This window comes from Sus scrofa, chromosome 13 (assembly GCF_054392235.1).
Source record: "Sus scrofa isolate SSC_HxYL_T2T_F1_AM1 chromosome 13, Sscrofa_HxYL_maternal_Yorkshire_Landrace_v2.0, whole genome shotgun sequence".
Taxonomy (NCBI): Eukaryota; Metazoa; Chordata; class Mammalia; order Artiodactyla; family Suidae; genus Sus; species Sus scrofa.
This window is the reverse complement of record NC_139395.1, coordinates 42061792-42083168: the sequence shown is the minus strand read 5'-3', so window position 1 is coordinate 42083168 and position 21377 is coordinate 42061792. Positions and strand designations below refer to the sequence as shown.

Sequence of the window (21377 nt, the reverse complement as noted above, 5' to 3'; positions counted from 1 at the left end):
TGGATACTCATTGGATTTTTTTCCACTGTAGCACAACAGGGAACTCCTATTTTATACTTAGTGGTTTGTACCTCTTAATCCCCTACCCCTGTTGCCCTCCTTCCCTCTCCCTGGTAACCACTAGTTTATTCTTGGTATCTGTTTTGTTTTTTTTTTAAATATTCACTCATTTGTTGTATTTTTCAGATTCTACATATAAGTGATATCACATAGCATTTGTCTTTCTCTGACTTATATCACTTAGCATAATGCCCTCTAAGTCCATCCATGTTGTTACAAATGGCAACATTTCCTTCTTAGGAGGCACATGGGGGTTTAATAAACCTACTGAGGATAAAGCTCAGCAGCTGTTCCATGCCCTAAGCAAGTTGTCTGCTGATTTCTTAGCATGAACAATTAAACCTGAAAATAAACTTTTTATTAAATGCAAAGCTAGAGTTATTAAAAGTGGCATATACTGGGCTATGACTTCACTGATAATTGAATTAGTACACTGTCATTTTTCTTTACTTTGCCTCAATGTGTTCTTCATTAAAGTGAAAAAAATAACAATTTTTAAAAAAGCATATTATCCTTAATCCATTGCATTAGCCTAGTTATTAGTTAAATCATTGTTGGAAGGAAAAGTGGTCCCACTGCTGTTCTTCTATTAAATGACTATAACTTTAAATGAGCTGTAGCTAACGGAAGAGAGCTCAGACTGTCTTCTGAAACTGTAGCAGTTGCAAGAAAACAAAAATACAGAAGTTCCAATTACTTCCTAATGTTCACTTCACATATCATATATGAAATCAAATTCCAGAAATTATAATGTCCATTCCTGTGAAATGGCTGCAAATTCAACCTGGTTTTAAAATTTTGTGTTGAAGAAAGATTTTTTTTTTAAAAAAAAGAACTTAAAATCTTTACCAAGCACCTGGTAGGTCTACTGATGTTGTTTTTAGTTCTACTGACAAGCTCTATAAAACACAGGTGCTTAGGAGTTCCCGTTGCGGCTCAGCAGTTAACGAACACGACTAGGATTCATGAGGATGTGGATTCGATCCCTGGCCTCGTTCAGTGGGTTAAAGATCTGGCGTTGCTGTGAGCTGTGGTATAGGTTGCAGAAGCTGCTTGGATCTGGTGTGTCTGTGACTGTGGTGTAGGCCAGCAGCTGTAGTTCTGATTGGACCCCTTGCCTGGGAACCTCCATATGCCGCGGGTGTGGCCCTAGAAAAATTAAAAATAAAACATAGGTGCTTAAAGTTGTTTTGTTTTTAAACATTCTCACTCTAAGATGGCACAAACTGTTAAGAAAGTAATATACTAAAACTAGGTATTTGTATTGCCAACCCATAATCCTGAATATCTTTTATTCAGAACATAGCTTGTGTAGCTTCCACTTGGTTCCTTATTCATTTTCTCCTTTCACTTTATTAAAATAAATCAGTAAAACTATCCACAATTTAAGACAACAGCAAGGCCTATAAATGCAGGTTTCGGATTCAAATTTCTCTGGGAAATGTTTTCCTTCCAATTCTCTCTGCCCTGGGATTTCATGTTTTCCCTTTTATTGGTGGCATCCAATACCTCCAATTTTTAACATTTTCAGACATGTGTTTCTCTGTAGGTTAAAAGGAAGGAAGTTTATTCAAACAGCTAATTCCCAAGTTTAAAGTTCTCATATAATGTAGTTTTTGCTCACGTCTCAATGACATAATTCCCTAAGCTTAAACCATCAAACATGATTACCTCTCTTTGTGCAAAAAGCCACATACTACAAATAGTTTTTGTCACAAAACGGTATTCATGTATAAAAGAAAGAATAGATACAAGATTTTACTTATAAAAGATTGCTAAAATATGTAGCTCCCTTATAATCATATACTGTTGAACTGCTCCAACTGACTAGTTCTCAACACCATTTTCTCAGCAAACTTTGCTTTCTCTCTTCCTGCTAAGCAGAAACCTTAAAAAACAGATCAGAAGCATTTTAATGAAGTAGATGAAAACAGCCAAAAGTTCTTGAAGCCCTACAGAAAAACTGTAGATGTGATCAGGCCCTGACATGTCACGTCTTCTGTACCCTCATCGTCTCTCCTGCCCTATTTCACATACTCTGGTAAGTCGGTTCCTCTGGCTACTGGATACGACCTGAGATTTAAAAAGCAAAAACGCTGTCATAATACGCTTTGTAAAATCTTGAATGTCGTAAAGGAAGTGGAAGAGGCATTTACCTACAGTGTGATTTGGTTTTTGCCATAAAAAAGCAAATTTAAACCTGAGAAGTAAAGAGCCCATTGACTGCATTCACTTACAGGAGAACAAGACTTCCTGACAGAAGTTCAAATGCACCCTACCCCGTGGGCTGGGGAGTGTTATACACCCCACACTGTCTTGGGGTGAAGCAGGATTATGGCTACGACAATACTCCACAGTGGCCAGATGCCACAAGTACAGTCAGTAGCAACGGAGTCATTTCTAAGTCAGCTACAGAAAGTAACCCCAAATATCACTTCCCTAGAAATACTGGCCAGTGCTCTATCGGGAAAATAGATTTTGAAGAATGACCCATAAAACTTCAAAATTGAGACCCCATTCCTTATCATTCAATAGGAAATTTAAAAAAGAAAACCGAAAGGATTTCGCTTTCCTAACGCATGGCTACTCCTCTGCTTGGTTGTTCTTAAAAATAATTTATGTAAAGCAGGATTTTCTCTAAATATACCGTGCTCTCTCATACACATTGCAAATGATATTTGCATACACCGAGTGTATGCACTGATACACACATGGTAAAAAGTTAAAAAATATAGACTGCATAAATCAGAAGCTGATTTTAAACAGACACCAACTTCAACAGATTTGTTTGCAATTTCTGAACTCTTCAGGTAGAAAAGATCTTTCTTGCTGGCTACGATTGTAGAAGATGTTTATGTTCTATAGAGTGTGCAAAAATGCTTCTCCATATAAACAAAGAAAGAAAGGTTCCAGGATCTTGGTATTCTAACCTTGCCTTTGCTATTAAATATCCATCCAATGACTGTGAGGAGACTGGTGAAATCAGCCGGTCATGCTACAGTAAACATGGTATTTTGTGCACTGCCCAAGACATTTTTTCTCATGAATATAAGTCACCTGCCATTTATTATGAGATTTTTTTTTCCCCGACTGACACCCCATTATGTATATTCAGTCAAGCTCAAACAAGATTTCAAGTGATCAATACACTATTGGTGCTGAAAGTCTATTAGCCACTCTAGCAATAAACTCTGCAGCGAAACGAAGAATGGAGAAATATTTAGTGAACTGAATTACACAGAAGTCCATGTTTAGGGGCAAGGGAACAGAAAGAGGGAGGCAGAAAAGCAAGGGGAAGACAAGGGAAGGAAGACATTTTTCCTAATAAAAATCAGCTTTCTGGAGCCTGACCAATGATCAAATGCATTAAATGCCTAAGAATTGTTTCAAAAATATCTTAAATTACATGGTGAGGTCTCTAAAGAAACAGGGAGGGGTCTTCCTCTGGGTCCCTTTCTGAGAACAGAGAGTTGCTTCCATAAAGAACCATACGTGGAAGTATTTGATATCCCAAAGTGGAGAAGGCAGGCCGATGGTAAAATCCTGCACCATCCAGTGTCTATGTGTCCAAGAGCAATGCCGTGTTTGAACACTTTTCACTTTATATCTGAAGCGTAGCAGATCTCAACAGGGAGCTGAGCTCAAGAAGTATTCTGGTTCATCTATGCATTAGGAAAGCTAACTCAATAGCCGCCAAAGGATTTCACCTGGCACAAAAGAATGCTGCTCCTGTATGTCTACCTACTGGGATCTGTCCCCCACATGAGGAGAGATGTCATTTCAGCATTGCCCAGATACCAAAGGTTCATTTTCTATTACTAGAAAAGTAATGAAAACTAATGGGGTGGGGAGGGGTAGAGAAAAATGGCAACGGATGGCTGTCATGGTGCCTTGATACAGTGCCACTGTTGAACACTGAACAAACGTTGGTCTCAGTTGGGCATCCCTCTGCCTACCCAAGGAGATGGTATCACCTCCTTCTAGACTCTTTATTTATCAGGCTAGAGTCCTGGGCAAAAGGAATGAAAATGGGAAGAAATGTTCTGCATAGAGCCCTAGAATTATGGACATTTAATTATTTGTTAGTTTGCTGAACTTACATTTTGAACCACTCCCAGGCAGAACAGCAGAGTCACCATCCACTGTATCAAAGGAACACCTGGAAGACCAACATATTTAGATCATTAGCTGGCTGGACAGTTTCCAAATTCCATGAGTAGCAAAGACGACTTACTGTAATTTGACTAAAGGATATGCATTCTGAGCTACATCTGGAAAAAGGATATTTTCCATGATATTTTTAGTTCTATAACCTAGAACATGACTACTTTTAAACTGACCACCTATAGGAAGACTTACGGTAAAAAATATACTTTACTCTTACTCTGAGTATTGTCTGTATTCACTGCCTCTTCTTGAGGCTTCTAAACACTAAGATACCCAAGCACAGCAGCATCAGACCCCAACATCCAACAGAAAAAAAAACAAAAAATTCTCCCACTACCCCAAGTCTCCTCAATATAAATAACTGAATCATTCTAAACAGCACTTCTAGGATGTGTGTGTATGGGCCAAACTGTGGGCACCAAAGTGCATTCTTTAATTTTGCTGTGACAGATGTGTAAAAATCTAGTGTCACATAATTTTAAAAGAGCAGTGATCTCCAAATGTTTTTTTACAGTCAACTCCCCACTCATACATAACCCAAGTCAGAATACTCATACATTCCTAATATGTAAAAATTAAATTTTTAATTATGTAAAGATAATATTATTATTAATTCTAATTTTACAACTCCCTACAATAAGTGGATTAGTAAAGTGTGTTTCCTTGATTTTCTTGAAAAGTGCACATAATCTGACATTCTCATATGGAAAAAGGTAGATGCTTGGAGAACAGCTCTTAAAGAAATCAGACTTCAGATGCCTCTCTCCATCCTATGAGGCTCTCCAGTGTCCTGAAAAAAGCTCAGTGTACATTAAATTAATAGTCTCCTGGGGTCAAAAATGAGATTTGCTGGCGGGGCCAAACTAGCCCAGGTGTTTATTCAGCCAGCATATTCACTTCACTGGGAGGTGGGTTTTCTGGAATGCACCTCATACAATGCTGTGTACATAGTTAATGTCGGAACTCAAGGAGGTACTGTTCTGGAACCTTCTCGCACTGCAATTAACTGTGCAAGTGGGCAGAGCTAACTTCCACAAAATAATCACTGCAAATCTTAGGACAAGTCCCTCTTTGAAACCAGGCTACCGGGGCGCCGACATCTGAGCAAAGCACCAGAGACATCCTACAAATTTGATTCCCGAAGCTAAAGCTGAAATCTATTTTGATCTTAGAATGACCCGCAATCACAGGCAATTTACCTGATTGTGTGTTCCGGGTGACACTGCAAAGCCTTCTAGGGTGCTAGGATTTGTGGGTGTGGTTTGTGGATTTAAAGGAGGGGAAAAATCGAATTAGAAGGAAAAGAAGCAGAAGATGGTTTCAGCAGCTTTGGACTTATATTAGTTCCGAACAGAACACACAATTTTCACCTGGAGCCTCACTGCAGACTGGAATAACTGTTGAGATACAGTTATTCTGTTATATAAATGGTCACCACATCCAGATTTAGAAAGGCATTAATTCACTCTAGCCATCAGGGGAAAAAGTAGATTTTTCTCTTCTTTAAATGATTTATTTGCCTTAAAGAATGGTAACGTCAAGTGGGCGTCCTTTTGACATTTTTAATTTTTTTTAAAAAAAAGAAAAGGAAAGAACAAAGTCTTGGCATCTCTCTTCCTCACAGTCGGCCCCGCTGTCTGCAGTAGACGATGCGGGTTAGCATGGCTATGACAATAATGAATTGTGAATTTATAATGAATGCCTCTTTCTTCCGAGCAGCTCAAAACATTTTCTTTCCCATAGATTTTAAATAAGGTTTGAAATCTCCTAGCCTTGTTGCTGAAATGGCCTTCCTCTAATATGACATGACATGACTGGGTTCTCACTGAAGGACCAAACTCAGTCATCTGTTTCCTGCTCCTGTTGTGTATTTCTGTTCTAAGTGAGATGCCAGGTCCTTATCTATTTCACAAGCAGGTTTACTGCCTGAAAAATAAATAAATAAATAAATCCCTCTTTCTGAAACACTTACTTTGATAACGAAACTCTATTAAAAATACCAGAGCAAAAACAACTCTTTTTGGCTTCACTAGATGCTTTGCTATCTGCCCTTCCAAGCATGTCTTTTAATCCCAGGATCTTAAAATTGGGAAGAAGCACCCACTTCAGATCCCTTTTCTATCAAAATCAACCTCTCAAAGTTAAATGGATATTTGAATGAGCTGGCAGGTGAAACCAAATAATGCTGTGTTTTTTCAAGACTTTTCTATGGATTAAAGCCTACCTTCCAACATTGTAGTAATTATTTAAATAAAATGTTAACATCCAAGTGTAGAAGCTGCCTCTCTCCGCACCACTGCAATTGTTGAATTCCTTTCCTGGCCTTTCATGCAGATGCTCAGAAACAGGGTGGGGCTCCCTGGTCTTGCATGCCACGTTAAGGGAGTCTATGCTGCAAAGGAAACTCAATCGTTCATATTCCAGTTTTTTGGAGTCTTTCCCAAATACCTTTGAAATAATCATACTGGTAGGAACACCACTATTTCTAACATCAAGATTTAGATGAAAATCTCTGTCTTAAACCAAATGTTCTGTGCACAAGCATGATGACAGGTACCGAAATGAAGGTGACAAGTCAAGGAATCAGGAAAAAACCTCCCTAAAGAAGAGATGTGAGGAGGAGACAAGCTTTTCTGTTGATGGATGCCTCTGTTAAAGCTTTTTATTTTCCATAAACAAATTGTTTTTTTCAAACAAGTATGGGTTTTTTAGAGTTTGTAAGTAAATTCAACCTTCCCAAAGCCATGCTGGGTCCCTTATGAGTCAGCAGGCCATGAGCAGTTCAGACAGTGCAGCCCAGAGTAAATGGACAAGAGCTATCTTTGGACACACCCATTTCACTAATCCTGACTCCGATTTTTTTTTTAAATCATTTTTATGCTACTTGGTGTCTGAGGGCAGAACTTGCATCAAAAAACAGCACCTCTCCACCTCCACCTAAGAGAACTCAGGCTCCCATGTGGAATCACTTCCCTTCAGCTCTTTTACTGAACACAATTGGATTAGGGCTCATTTCTTCCTCAATGGGCAACTCCTGCTTTTTTCTCTCTCCAGTCTGCATATTATCAGCTTGACATTCCCTTCAGTGGCATATGACAAATCAAATTGGCCATTACTGCACTCATCAAAGAAGGAGTTTTCTATTTCCAAGGACTGTTTCCTCCACTCCTTTTACACACCAAAACAAAACAAAACAAATGTCTTTTTTTTTTTTTTTTTTTTTTTTTGATGGGGAGGGTGGCAAGAGATAATGAATGGATACAACTCACTCTGTGGACAGAAAAGCAATCAGCAACCAGAAAGCCAAGGGCAGTCCCAAAATACGATTTCAAACACCCGGTGCCTACACCTTAAACATAAGGTATTTATTCAAAAATTATTATTAGCTTCAAAAAACTTCATTTAAAAATGCAGTAAATTATTTTCTATGTCTTTTTGCATGATTCAGCACTTTTAATACAAATTCCTACCAAGAAGTTAAAATGAAAATGGAATATTTTCTGGATTCCTTAAAGCCTCACACACTCTTTACCTCGCCACCTGCTCTCCCGCTACTACAGGAGTGTATCAGAAATACGGGGGTCACTGGTTTGCTGCTATAACATCCAGTGACCACCTCAGAGCAGCACAATTTCCCTCTCCGACATCTAAGTGGCTTTGGGGGACGGAATGACCCGCCGAAGAGGCTTCGCCCCATCTCGGACTCATCCTCCTCGCCCGGAAGCCACACACACACGCAGGCAAACTAAAATGCACCTGTCTAACCACCATCAGCTGCAGCTACACGCTCCACCTGATGTGTCTTTTCAACCTTTGTCAAGTATCTCAAGACAAGAATTTCCCTAAGCCCTTCCCCCCAAATTGAAGCTTTCTCTGGAGCCCCCAACCCACTGGAGCAGCAAGAGGAGGCCGGGATGGAGAGAAATCTCGGACTCGCTCTGCAAACTTAACCTGCGCATCGCACGCACCCGCGTCGGCATCTGAAGACCCGCAGGTCTCCCCGCACTGTCCCCGCAGCATCCCACGCCCACACCGCACACTCACCTGCGGGTAGGCGAGCCGCGGGCCACCGCGGGCCAGCCTCCCGTCGCGACCTCCCCGGGCGAGCCTCTGTGCTGGGTGCCGGGAGTGCCCTCAGGGGTAGAGGGGACCGCGGCCGGCTCCGGGCAGGGCGGCGGGACGCCGGGACGCCGAGAGCCACTGGGAGGAGTGCGCCCGGGCGGGTCCGCGCCGAGCCCGAGCGAGCGGGCGAGCGGGGCGGGAGGGGCCATTTGTAACCGAGCAGACGCTACCACCGCCCCTTACTCGCGGGGGGCGGGGGCGGGCGGTCAGGTGACGGCGGCCCACCCTCCGCCGCCGAGCCGGGTGGTTCCTGCCCAGGAGGAGCCCCCTGGCGCGCTCTGATTGGAACTCCCGTCGCAGTGGCGGGGGAGGGGGGCACGTGACAGCCCGGCCCCGCAGCCTGGCGCTCCCCACCCCCGCTGGGCACCCCATCTTCCTCCTGGAAAAGCCGGGGGACACAGGGAAGGCAAGGGGAGCACGTGGGGTGCAGGAGAGCCTACTAGCCTTTTATTTTTTGCCGCAGCTCGGGGTGCTCCCGCCACTGAACCCAGAGAGGAAGGGTTCCCCTGCGGCCAGCCGGCCTTCATGGTCCTCCCACTCTGCCCTTGGCCGCAGTACCCTCCCTTGGCCGCAGTACCCTCCCCCACTCCTCCAGGCACCGGCACTCTGTATAGACCATCGCCACTCCATAGATGCCAGTGGCACTTAAGAGTGTGTTTTGTGTTCTCTGTGCGCACTGGCACAATGTGCCAGACAGAACCTACGACGATGCAATGCAGACACCGCCCAACTCGGAGGCCCGGGAGACCCCCAGGGTTGTCTGATAGCCCCCGGGTTAGGTCGTAAAGGGTCTTGGGCCTGCTTTCTCGGGAGGAGGAGGGGGCGCCGCGGGAGCTGAGGTCTCTGATCCTTCCCAGGAAGCAGGCGGGTGGAGGGGGAGAGAGGACGTCCACGGGGTGCGAATCCAACCTCTGGAGCAAGTTGCTAATAATAAAGGTCAAATTAAAACAGCTAAGGTAGTGGTGCTGGCAAGGACGCGCCGCACGGTCGTGGGAAGCCCGGCTATTAATCACCCATAACCAACACTGCTTTTCTCAAGTGGGAGAGGGGGTACCGGGGAAAGCCTCTGGAGTTGGCGCGCTGTTCTAAAGCCCCAGTGCTTCTGTACAACGAATGGATTCTGAAACCTCTTCGCCATCTCCCCTAAGCTCTCTCACCCGGCTGCACCACCCTAGAAGGCAGGAATTCGAGAAAATGCGGTGTCACGTTCCCTACTGTGCCTGCGGACGAGTCTGCGCCAACCCCAGCAACACGTGGAGACCGCGAATCTGGGCGCCTGCTCCCTCCTTGGGTGGTTATGTGGACTTGTATGATTAGTTGTTATAACGAGATTAGAAGAAGTCCGTCTCTACACTGGATTCTTCCAAACTTTTGTGCAAGGGAATTTCGTGCTCAGTTAGGGCCGGGAATCTTTTTCTAGCCGAGGTCGCTGCGGCGCTCAGCTGAGTCCAGGAAACCGCAGGGAGGAAGACCGAGGCCCCGGTCCCTGGATGCTGCAGCCTCTGTTCCTCACTTGGATCAGTCCGGCAACTCGCCTTTCGCCCTGAGGGGCTTTCCGACAGGAATATGACAGTATTGAAGCCAGGAAACGTTGACCCATTGGTAACCGAGTTTCGCTGGCATGGGACAAGTGGTGAGCAGGTTTAACCCCAAAGGAGTTCACCCTTAAAGCTTTTGGCACAAACGCTGGATAGGGAATCTTTGAGGAAGGTGAGAATCAAACCATTTTAAGTTGGGTGGGGGGAGGGGGAAAATATTCTGGAAAGAAACGGCAGTCTCCCACCACTCTCGTTCTCCAAACCACAAAATGTTGGGGAAATCTCACCAATAAAGTATAAGTTCACCGGGAGGAAAAATGCTGTTAAAAACCAAGACCTCTTTAATAGGAAGATAGGTAAGTTTTCTATTTCCGGGTGTTAATAATGGCACCATCACATTAAAATTGGAGATTGATTGTGACAAGAGAATCCAAGTGCACAGGATTTAAAATTTCCACAGTTGAAAATAAACAAGTCCTCCTCCACGCTTCCACCCTCATCCTGCCGACCCTAGTCACCGACTCCAGGACTGGGGACTGGGAGGCTGTAGCCTCTGGTGGGCGGCGGAGCCACTTGTTGCGACACCGCTAGAGGAGGTAATTTCCAAACGGATCTGGCGGAGATGCGGAGTTAAAGTCCCTTCTCCGGGATACAGACGCTCCAGAAGCCGAGGCGGGCGGTGAGCATTGACTCAGATGTGGTTTTGTTTTTTACTTGAACGCTGGACCATCTTTGCTTGAAATGCTTTGTCTTGCACATCTGGGAATTTACTCTGTGCGGTTAAATGCCTACTGTGTGTGTGTGGACACACACACACACGCAAGAGGTCACCCGCAAGCCGGGCGGTGAGCGGCATAGGTGCTTCGGACTTTATGGGCTCTGCCCTTGGGAAGCAGAGCGAGGGGGACAGCCTCGATGTGAGTCGTGTAACTCGGAAAGGCCCTTATCCCGCTGCTCTGGGAGTGGGGAGCTGGGGACCGAGGTACCGGGGAGGTCCACAGCACCTGCCAGGTTAAAGGACAGAGGTGTCGGGAGGCAGATCTGACAAGGGCAGGCGAGTTCTCGGGAGTCCTAGTTCCTTGTCTACTCGGTCAAGCTCTGTAGAGAAAATGCGCGATACCCGAAAGGGAGGGGTTGGGGGAGAGAGGCAGAGACAGAGACAGACAGACCAAGGCTAGGTGCAGGGCGACCCTTTCGCCTGGGCTAGGAAGCCAGGCTCCTCCCCACTCGGCAGTCTCACCGGCGCCCTATGGCCACTGCTTCCCCAATCCTGGCGGCCGCTGAGATAACGCTTTCATTCACTCTCCCGGGTTTGCAGAGCAAAAGCCAAGCACGTGAGCCTCTTGTTATGGGTCTGGCGTGACCACGTCTTAGAGCGATGGAAAGGTGCCGAAGGTGGGGTGGACTTGGGGACAAATTGGTTAATAGAGTGAAGAATTTGTCCTGAGTTCTCACATAAAACGAGGCTGGTAAGACTGAGCGCTTAAAAGGCTGCTAGGAATTTGGAGGCGTGGGGAGTGAAGGTGGGAAGGGGTTAATGATAGGTTTAGGACCACTAAGAGAAATGCCGAATTTAAAGATCTCCCCATCATGGGTCGCGCTATCGGAAGTTGAACCCAGGTGGAGGCGCCGCTGCGCTAGCGGTCACCTCCCCGCATTATGACACCTAGAAGTACCCTGAACTCCCACGTCCCCGCGGTCAACGTCTCCGCGCCGGTTGCAACCAGCGAAAGTCTTTGCTTCGCCCACGCCCCTTTAGAAGATCTCTTTTCCTTTTCTTCCGAGGATAGGTTAACGCCGACAGGCACCGCAGTGCAGCCAGCGGGCACCTCACTGCCTGCTGCTGCTGCTGCCGCTGCCGCTGCCGCCGCCGCCGCCGCCGCCGCCGCCTCTGCACTGGGCGCGGACTGCGGGGTTGCTGCTGTAACCTAGCCAAAGCCTTCTGGTGACTCCCGCCCCCTCCCCCACAGCCACACCTCAGTCGCGGACAGCCCCTTCCCCCCACGGCCTCCCTCCCCCGCGCGCTCCCGGAGTCTGCCCTTCCACTGGCGGGTGGCAGCGAGAGGCGTGTGCCCTCCTTCGTGTACTGGGGCAAGGGAGCGCACAGGACGGCGACCTGAGACCCCACCACTGCCCCTAGCTCGGGGTTCACCCACGTGGAACTCGCTGGCCTTCGCCGGTCCCCGGCACCAGTCTGCGGAGCTCGGCTGCAGGTGCAGTTCTGGGAGCCCTTCGGCGCTCCCACCGGCCCCTGTCCATCCCAGTCTTTCCCCCACCCCAGGGTTTGGCAGGTAATGAAACCCCTTCGTCTCCCGCCCACGTCCCCAGATCATCCCTGGACAAAGCCACCCGGCTTCCCGCACTGGCGCGGAAAGGAGGCGCGGCGCCGGGGAAAAGAGGCGCTCAGAGAGCGCCTCCAGGCGCCGGGCCTCGGTGCAGGTGCCGGGCCTCAGTGCGGTCCCCGTCTCTGGCCTGCCGTCTGGATGCTGGGCTGGGGCTGTGGGGTCTGCTTGCGCAGGGCAGTCACCCCACCTGCGGTTCCTTCAGCGCCGGCAGCCGGCGCTGGCGGCGCTGCAGGAAGGAGGCCCAGAGGCGCCGGTCTCTCCACACCCACGTGCCCCGCGTGTGCGCGCCCCCGGCCTGCAGATGCTATCCGGCCGGCGCCTCCGGGATTTCCGGGCGGCCCCACCCTCCCCGGCCGCCACGCTCTGCTCCCTGCATTTGGAGTCTCTTTGGTGTCTCGGCTGCAGCATCCAATACCAGGCAGTCAGCAAGCCTGCGGGCCGCAGCTCAGAGGCTGCACCTCCCTCCCGAGTCCCGCACTCACCTTTTCCTGTCGACGGTGGGGTTCAGTCACTGCACCGGGGCTGTTCAGCCACCGCCCACGGCCTCCTGGACAACGTAGCAGGAGGGCGTTCCTGAGGCGCCAGCACCCTCCTTAAACCCTTTCCTGGCTTTCAGCACAGCACCTTCATCAGCTGTCCACCCTTCCTGACAGTCGGAAAGGCATAGCTCTCTCTGATTTCTCTTTTTCACCCTCACACCACTGCCCACCTATGGACACACACACCTGAACACCGTGAGCCCACGCCAGTTGCGCTCTCCAACTCCTACTTGCTACACTATGCAGCACACAACACGTCGCTGACAGCAAGGTGAGGGAGTGGCACTTAGGAGCTAGGTGGTTTCATAAAATTTATGAAATAGCCTTTTGCCCCTGGCCATTGAGTTTTTAAGAGGGTTGTACTTTTTTTTAAATTAAATAAATAGCCCAGAAGTACTTACACATTTAAAACAATATTAAAGTATTTTGAGAATATGGTATATTCACATGCAGTTTGTTTAAAAAAAAAAAAAAAAAAAACAATACAGCGATCTTCTGCACCCTTTGCCCAGTTTTCCGCAATGGTAACAATTCCGGAAACTATGGTACAAGGTCATAACCAGAATACTGGCATTGATCAACTCCACCAATCTTACTTAGATTTCCCCAGTTTTACTTGTACTCAGTGTATGTATGTATTTTTTTCTATCCAATTTTATCATATGTTTAGATACAAATCCACCACCACAGTCAAGGTACAGAACTGTTCCATCACACACCTTTTCATAACCTCACTTGGGGGAGGGGGCTGATAGCCACTAATATGTTTTTCTATAATTTTGTCATTTCAAGAATGTCCTATAAACGATAGTATACAGAAATGTAATCTTTTTGGACTGGGTTTATTCACTCAGCATAACGCCCTTAAAATTCATCCAAGTCACTGTATTAATAGGTCCTTCTTTTTATTGCTGGGTGATATTTCATGATGTGAAGCTACCACAAAGGTGAAGGGTTTAACTATTCATCCATTGAAGGACATCTGGGCTGTTTCCAGATTTGGGCTATTTTAATAAAGCTCCTATGAACATTTGCTTACAGGATTTTGTGTGAAAATAACTTCATTTATCTGGAATAAAAACCCAAGAGGGCAATTGCTGGGTCATATGATAACACCATTTCTTACCACCATTTTGAAACTGCCACACTTCTTTCCAGAGTACTTGTGCCAAAAGCAATGCATGAATGATTCAATTTTTCCTCATTTTCCACAGCATTTGGTATTGTCACTATTTTTTATTTTAGTGATTTTGATATCTCATTGTGGTTTTAATTTACATTTCCTCGATGGCTAATGATATCGACTATCTTTTTTTACACTGATTTGTGTCTCTATCTCCTTTTTTGGTGATGTTTGTTCATATTTTTTGCCCATTTTCTAATTAGAGGGTTTTTGCTTTTAGTGTTAAAGAGTTGTTTTTTAAAAGCACTTTATTGAGGTACGGTTGACATACGAAAAGTTGTACATATTTAATGTATACAGCTTGGTGAATTTGGAGATAAGTATACATTTGTGAAACTCTCAACCACAGTCTATGTTGTGAACATATCCATCACATCCAAAGGTTTCCTCCCACCTTCTGTATTATTATTAGTTTGTGATAAGAACACTTCACATAAGATCTGCCCTCTTAGAAAAGTTTTAAGTATACAACACAGTATTATTAACTATAGGCACTACGTTGTAGAGTAGATCTCCAGGACTTATTCATCTGCCAAAACTGAAACTTTATACCCACTAATACCTCCCCATTTCCCTCTCCTCCCAGGCCTTGGCAACCATTATACTCTATTTCTATGAGTTTGACTAGTCTAGATTCCCCATATAAGTTGTGTAATTACACAGTCTTTGTTCTTCTGTGTCTGGCTTCTTTTACTTAGGATAATGCCCTTTGGGTTCATCCATGGTTGTCTTAAGTACCAGAATTTCCTTCTTTTTTAAGGCTGAATAATATTCCATTGTATGTATGTTCCACATCTTCTTTATCCATTCATAAATCAGGGGACATTTAGCTTGCTTCCACATGTTGGCTATTGTGAAAAGTAGTCCAATGAAAATGGGAGTGCTGAATATTTCAATTCCTGAATATATACCCAGAAGTGGGAGTGTTAGATCATATGGTAGTTATATTTTTGTTTTTTTTAAGGAAGCACCATGCTGTTTTCCACAGTACAAGCACAATTTACATTCCTAACAATGAGTTCCCTTTTCTCTTCATCCTGATCAATACCTTTTTTTTTTTTATTTTAATAACAGCCATTGTAACATCCGTGAGGGGATAGCTCATTGTGGCTTTGATTTGCATTTCCCTGATGATTGGTGATGTTGAGCACCTTTTCATGTACTCATGTACCTGTTCCTTGTGTAGATGTCTTCATTTTTAAATTTTTCTATTTTTGGGCTGCACTGTGGCATATGGAGGTTCCCAGGCTATGGGTTGAATTGGAGCTGCAGCTGCTGGCCTACACCACAGTAATGTGGGATGTGAGCTGTATCTGTGACCTACACCACAGCTCAAGGCATCGCCGGATCCTTAACCCACTGAGTGAGGCCAGGGATCAAACCCATGTCCTCATGGATACTAGTCGGGTTCATAACCCACTGAGCCACAACAGGAACTCCTTTTTGAGTTAAATTTTGCATATGGTATAAGGGTCCAGTTTCATTCTTTGTGTGTGGATATCCAGGTTTTCCAACACCATTTATTCTTGGCAACTTTTTGGAAAGTCAGTTGACCATGTATGTGTGAGCTTATTTTGTATTTCTGTCTATGTGTCTGTTTTTTATTCAAGTAGCAATACTATTTTGACTACTGTAGCTTTGTAATACATTTTGAGATAAGTAAGTGTGATGTCCCTGGCTTGCTCAAAATTGCTTTGGCCATCTAGTCAGGATTTTTTGTCGTTTCTTATAAATTTTAGAATTGCTTTTGTTCTATTTTTGTAAAGCGTGCCATTAGGATTTTAATAGGAATTGCACTGAACATAGATTGGTTTGGATAGTATGACCATTTTAACACTGTTAATTCTTCCATGAATATGTGATGTTTTTCCATTTAGTTTGTGTCTTCTTTCATTTCTTTCATTGGTGTTTTATACTTTTCAGTGAAAAAATTTTAGTTCTTTGGTTAAGTTTATTCCTAAGTATTTTATTCTTTTTGGTGCTATTGTAAATATGATTATTTTCTTAATTTCCTTTTTGGATAGAGCTGATTTTTCTATGTCAATTTTTTATCCTAAAACTTTACTAAATATGTTTATTAGTTCTTACTTTTTTTGGTGGAGAATTTAGTGGGTTTTTTTACATGTAAGATCATGTCATCTGCAAAAAGACATAATTTCACTTTTTCCTTTTTGATGTGGATGCCTTCTTCTTCTTCTTTTTTTTTTTTTTTTTTTTTTTTTCTTCCTTACCTAATTGCTCTGGCTAGGACTTCTAGTACTATGGTGAATAGAAATGGTGAGAATGGGCATCCTCTTGTTGTTCCAGAGGAAAAGTTTTCAGTTTTTTACCACTAAATATAGTGTTATGTGTGGGATTTTCATATATAACCTTTATTGTGTTGAGGTAAGTGCCTTCTATATCTACTTTGTCAAGAGTCTTTTAATCATGAGAGGGTGTTGAATTTTGTAAAATGCTTTTTTATGCATTTATCAAGATGACTAGGTTATTTTTATCCTTCATGCTTTTAATGTGGTGTATCAAAATGATTGGTTTACATATGTTGAACCATTTTTGCATCCCTGGGTTAAATCCCACTTGATCATGTATCATCTTTTCAATGTGCTCTTTATTTTGGTTTGGTAATATTTTCTGAAGATTGTTGCATCTGTGTTCATCAAGGATATTGTTTTCTCATCTTGTAGTGTCTTTGGCTTGCAAGTTCAATTGCATAAAAACTATGCTTTTACTCTCCTTTGTGTTTATGCCAGAATTTCCTTCCTTCTACATTGTATATCCATTAGCAAATTTTTGTGGTAACAGTTATTTCTAATGCATTTGTTTTTTAACATTTATTCTAAGATTAAAAGTGATTTACACACCATTACTGTATCACATTATTTGTATTTGTATATATATTTATCTTTACCCATGAGAGAGCAACATGCTTTCATGTTGCTGTTTAGCATTCTTTTGTTTAAACTTGAAGAATTCCCTTTAGCCCTTCTTGTAAGTTATATCTATTGGTGATAAATTCTTTCAGCTTTGTTAATCTGGAAAAGTCTTTATCTCTTCCTTATTTTTTAAGAACAGTTCTGCTGGGTATAGCATTCTTGATTGGCAGTTTTTTTTATTTCAGCATTTTGAATATATTGTCCCATTCTTTCCCGGTCTGCAAGTTTCTGCTGAGAAACCCACTGATACTCTTATGAGTGTTGCCTTGTGTGTGACAACTCACTTTTCTCTTGCCGATTTCAAAATTATCTTTGGTTTTTTTACTTTTGACAATTTAATTTTAACGTGTATTCATGTAGATCTCTTTAGATTCAAACCTTTGGTCTTATCTGGGCTTCATGATTCTGGCTGTCCATTTTCCGCCACAGATTTGGTAAGTTTTTAGTCATTATTTCCTTATATAAGCTTTCTTCTCTCCCTTTTTTTCCCTTTCTCCTTCTGGGACTCTAATAATGTGTATATCATTTTGCTCATGATTCACACAAGTCTTGCAGGCTTTATTCATTCTTTTGATTTTTTTTTTCTTTTGGTTCTCCTGACTGGATAATTTCAAATTGCTTGACCTTTAGCTTACTGATTCTTCTGCTGTTGAAACTCTTTATGGAATTTTTCAGTTCAGTCATTGTCTTCTTCAACTCCAGAATTTGTTTATTTTTTATGGCTTATATCTTGAACCTCTCATTTTGTTTTGTATTTCTTTATTTTTTATTTTTTTTTTTTGTCTTTTTGCTATTTCTTTGGGCTGCTCCAGCGGCATATGGAGGTTCCCAGGCTAGGGGTTGAATCGGAGCTGTAGCCACTAGCCCACGCCAGAGCCACAGCAACGTGGGATCTGAGCCACGTCTGCAACCTACACCACAGCTCACGGCAACGCCAGATTGTTAACCCACTGAGCAAGGGCAGGGACCGAACCCGCAACCTCATGGTTCCTAGTCAGATTCGTTAACCACTGCACCACAACGGGAACTCCCCGTATTTCTTTCTTGACTTCATTTAGTTATCTTGTAGTTCACTGAGCTTCTTTAAGATGATTGTTTGAATTCTTTGTCAGGCAGTTCATAGATCTCCATTTCTTTAGGATCATGTACTGGAGCTTTATTTTGTTCCTTTGGTTGTATCGTGTTTCCCTAATTCTTCATGACTCTTGTAGCTTTGTATTGATTTCTGAGCATGTTAAGAAACAATCTCCTCTTCCAGTCTTTACAGACTGCATTTGGCAAGGAAATCACTTCATCATTCAGCCCAGCCAGATAGCTGGGCAGGCCAGTTGGTAGGGACCATGATTGGACCTAGCACCAGGGTGTATGAGTGGACTTGCTCTTTTTTCCTCCACAGGAGATCTTACTGGCTGAGGGAGTCTCTCTCACCACTACAGTGTGCTGGCTTGGAGGAAGGGTGATGCAGGTAAACTTGAAATATTCTCTTTACCCCTTTCAATGCATCTTTTCTCATTTCTGTGCTGCGCTGGTATCCTATAACCCCTGACCTGTATTTTGAAGCTCGCATAAACTTTTTTTTTATCCATGGGCTGTTGTTAAATTGGTATTTCTATGGGGGAATGAGGAACTGGACATCCTGTTATGCTACTTACTGTCATTCTTCTTCTGAGATATCTTTATATATTTTGTAAAAAATTCTTTTCCAGACATGTGGCTTGCAAATACTTTGCCCCAGTCTCCAGCTCATCTCATCCTCTTCATATGAGCTTTTGCAAAAGTTTCCAGTTTTGATAAGATACAATTTATCATTATTTCATTTTGCAGATCTCATTTTTGGTATCAAGTCTAAGGACTTTTGCCTACCCTAAATTCAGAAGATTTTTCTCCAACTTTTAAATATATTGTATAGTTTTATATTTTAAAATTATCTTTGATTTATTTCAATTAACATTTGCATAAGGTGTGAAGTTTAGGTTTAGGTGCATTTTTGCCTATGGTACCAAGTTGTTCTAGCATCATTTGTTGAAAAAACTATTTTCCTTCATTGAATTACTGTTGCACATTTATGAAATATTGGTTGACATATTTGTGTGGGTCTATTTCTATGTTCTCTATTCAGTTCCATTAATCTATGTGACTAATAATTCACTAATACCACACTGTTTTGATTTTTGTAGCTAGGTAGTAAGATTTAACATCAAGTAGAATGATTCCTTTCACTTTATTCTTTTTTCAAAGACTGTTTTACTATTCTAGATCTTGCTCCATTTCAGATAAATTTTTATGATGGCCTTTCTATATCTACAAAAAACAAAAAAAACAAAAAAAACCTTTATGTGGAGTTCCGACTGTGGCACAACCAGGTCAGTTGGGTCTCTGCAGTCCTGAGATGAAGGTTTCATCTCTGGCCTGACACAGTAGGTTAAGGATTTGGTGTTGCTGCAGCTGCAGCTGCAGCTCAGATCTGATTCTTTGTCCCAGGAACTCCATATGCCATGGGGCAACCAAAAACAAAACAAAACAAAACAAACAACTAAACCAAAAATCCTTTGTGTGATTTTGGTAGGAATTGATTAAGTCTATAAATCCTTGTGGGGAGGAAGCTGACATCTTTTCTACATTGAGTCTTCTAATCCGTGAACATGGTATATCTATTCCTTTATTTAGGACTTCATTGATTTCATCAGCATTTCGCGGTTTTCAGTATATAGATTCTGTTCATGTTTTATTAGGTTTCATTGCTTTTTTTTGGTGTCTGTCTTTTTAGGGCTGCACCCATGGCTTATGGAAGATCCCAGGCTAGGGTCTAATCAGAGCTGCAGCTGCTGGCATACATCACAGCCGAAGCAATGCAGGATCTCAGCCATGTCTGTGACCTATGCCACAGCTCACAGCAATGCCAGATCCTTAACCCACTGAGTTGGGCCAGGATCAAACCCACATCCTCATGTATTCTAGTTGGGTTCATTACCACTGAGCCACAGCAGGAACTACACTGATTCATTGTCTATGAATCAACTGTATGTGATATTGTACTTCTAATTTTTGTTTCTACATGAGCACTCTTAATGTAGAAACACAATTAATATTTGTGTTTTGATCTTGCAACCTTGCTGAACTTACTTATCAGTGTTAAGAGTTTTCTATGTGACAATTATGTTATCTACAAAGAGGGCCAGGTTTTTTTCTCCTTTCTTTCCAGTCTGAGTATCTTTTCTTTATTGCCTTATTTCAGTGTATAGAACTTCCAGTACCTATGTTGGATAAAAGTAGCGAGAATAAACCGCCTTGTCTTGTTATTTTATTTTATTTATTTATTTTTTTGTCTTTTCAGGACTGTTCCTGCAGCACATGGAAATTCCCAGGCTAGGGGTCAAATCAGAGCTACAGCTTCAGGCCTATACCACAGCCACAGCAATGTGGGATCTGAGATGCATCTGTGACCTACACCACAGCTCATGGCAATGCTGGATACTTAACCCACTGAGCAAGGCCAGAGATTGAACCTGCATCCTCATGGATACTAGTCAGATTCATTTCCACTGAGCCACAACAGGACTTCCCTCCCCTTGTCTTGTTCTTAATTTTAGGAGGAAAGCAGTCTTTCACCTCCAAGTGTGTTGTTAGCTATAGGGTTTTTGTAGATGCTTTTTATCAAGCTGAGGTAATTCTCCTCTATTCCTAACTTGGTTAGAGTTTTTATAATGAATGGGTACTAGAGTTTTTTCAAATGCTTCAATATGATCATATGCTGTAGTTAAATGATATTCCTGACTTGTTTTTGAATGCTGTACTAGCCTTGAACACCTGGATTAAATCCAGCTTGGTCATGGTGAATGATTTTTCTTGTACATACTTTGATTCAATTTGATGGTATTTTTTTTATTTTTACAACCATGCCTACAGCATATGGAATTTCTGATCCAGGCTGCAGCTGCAAACCACACCACAGCTGCAGCAATGCTGGATCCTTAACCTACTGTGCCAGGCCAGGGATCAAACTTGCATCTCAGCACTCCAGAGATGCATTAATCTCATGCCACAGTAGGAACTCCATGCTAATATTTTGTTGAATGTTTTTTGCATCTAAGTTTGTGAAATATATTGAGGTGAACTTTTTTTTTATACCACATTTGTTTGGTTTTGGTATAACAGCCTGATAAGATGAGTTGAGAAGTGGTCTCTTCTATTTTCTGGAAGAGACTGAATAAAGTTGGTATTAGTTCTTCATTAAAAGTATGGTTGAATTCTTTAGTGAAACCGTTTGGGCCTAGAAATATTTAAATGAATTTTACTTATGATTTTAATTTCTTTAATGGTTATAGGACATTTCAGATGATCTATCTCATCTTCGTTGAGTTTTGGTAGCTTATGGTTTTCAAGAATTTGATTAATTTCTTCTGTGTTTTTGCATTCTCCTATTAAGTTGATTGTGAAATTGTTCATGGTACCCATTTTCCTTTTAATGACTACAATATCTATAGTGATAT

At 42.9% G+C, this 21377-nt stretch overlaps 1 protein-coding gene across 10 annotated transcripts in view; it reads right to left on the bottom strand.

Annotated features, from left to right (window-relative positions):
• LOC110256584 (uncharacterized) overlaps positions 1 to 8534 on the bottom strand; it is a 125512-nt gene extending 116978 nt beyond the window's left edge. For 9 of the 10 annotated variants that reach the window (XR_014822919.1, XR_014822917.1, XR_002338254.2 and 6 more), the window contains exons 1-2: positions 8272 to 8534; positions 4161 to 4219 (exon numbers count right to left, since the gene is read on the bottom strand). Coding sequence is in view for 4 of the 10 variants with exons in the window: in XM_021071722.2 (XP_020927381.2) it covers positions 4161 to 4219; positions 8272 to 8498 (286 nt within the window). In the remaining 6 variants the exon portion in view is untranslated. Of the gene's footprint in view, positions 1 to 169; positions 1154 to 1382; positions 4220 to 8271 lie in introns of those variants that run through there. The other variant, XR_014822915.1, reaches the window with a different exon arrangement.
• Between the last annotated feature and the right edge of the window lie 12843 nt (positions 8535 to 21377).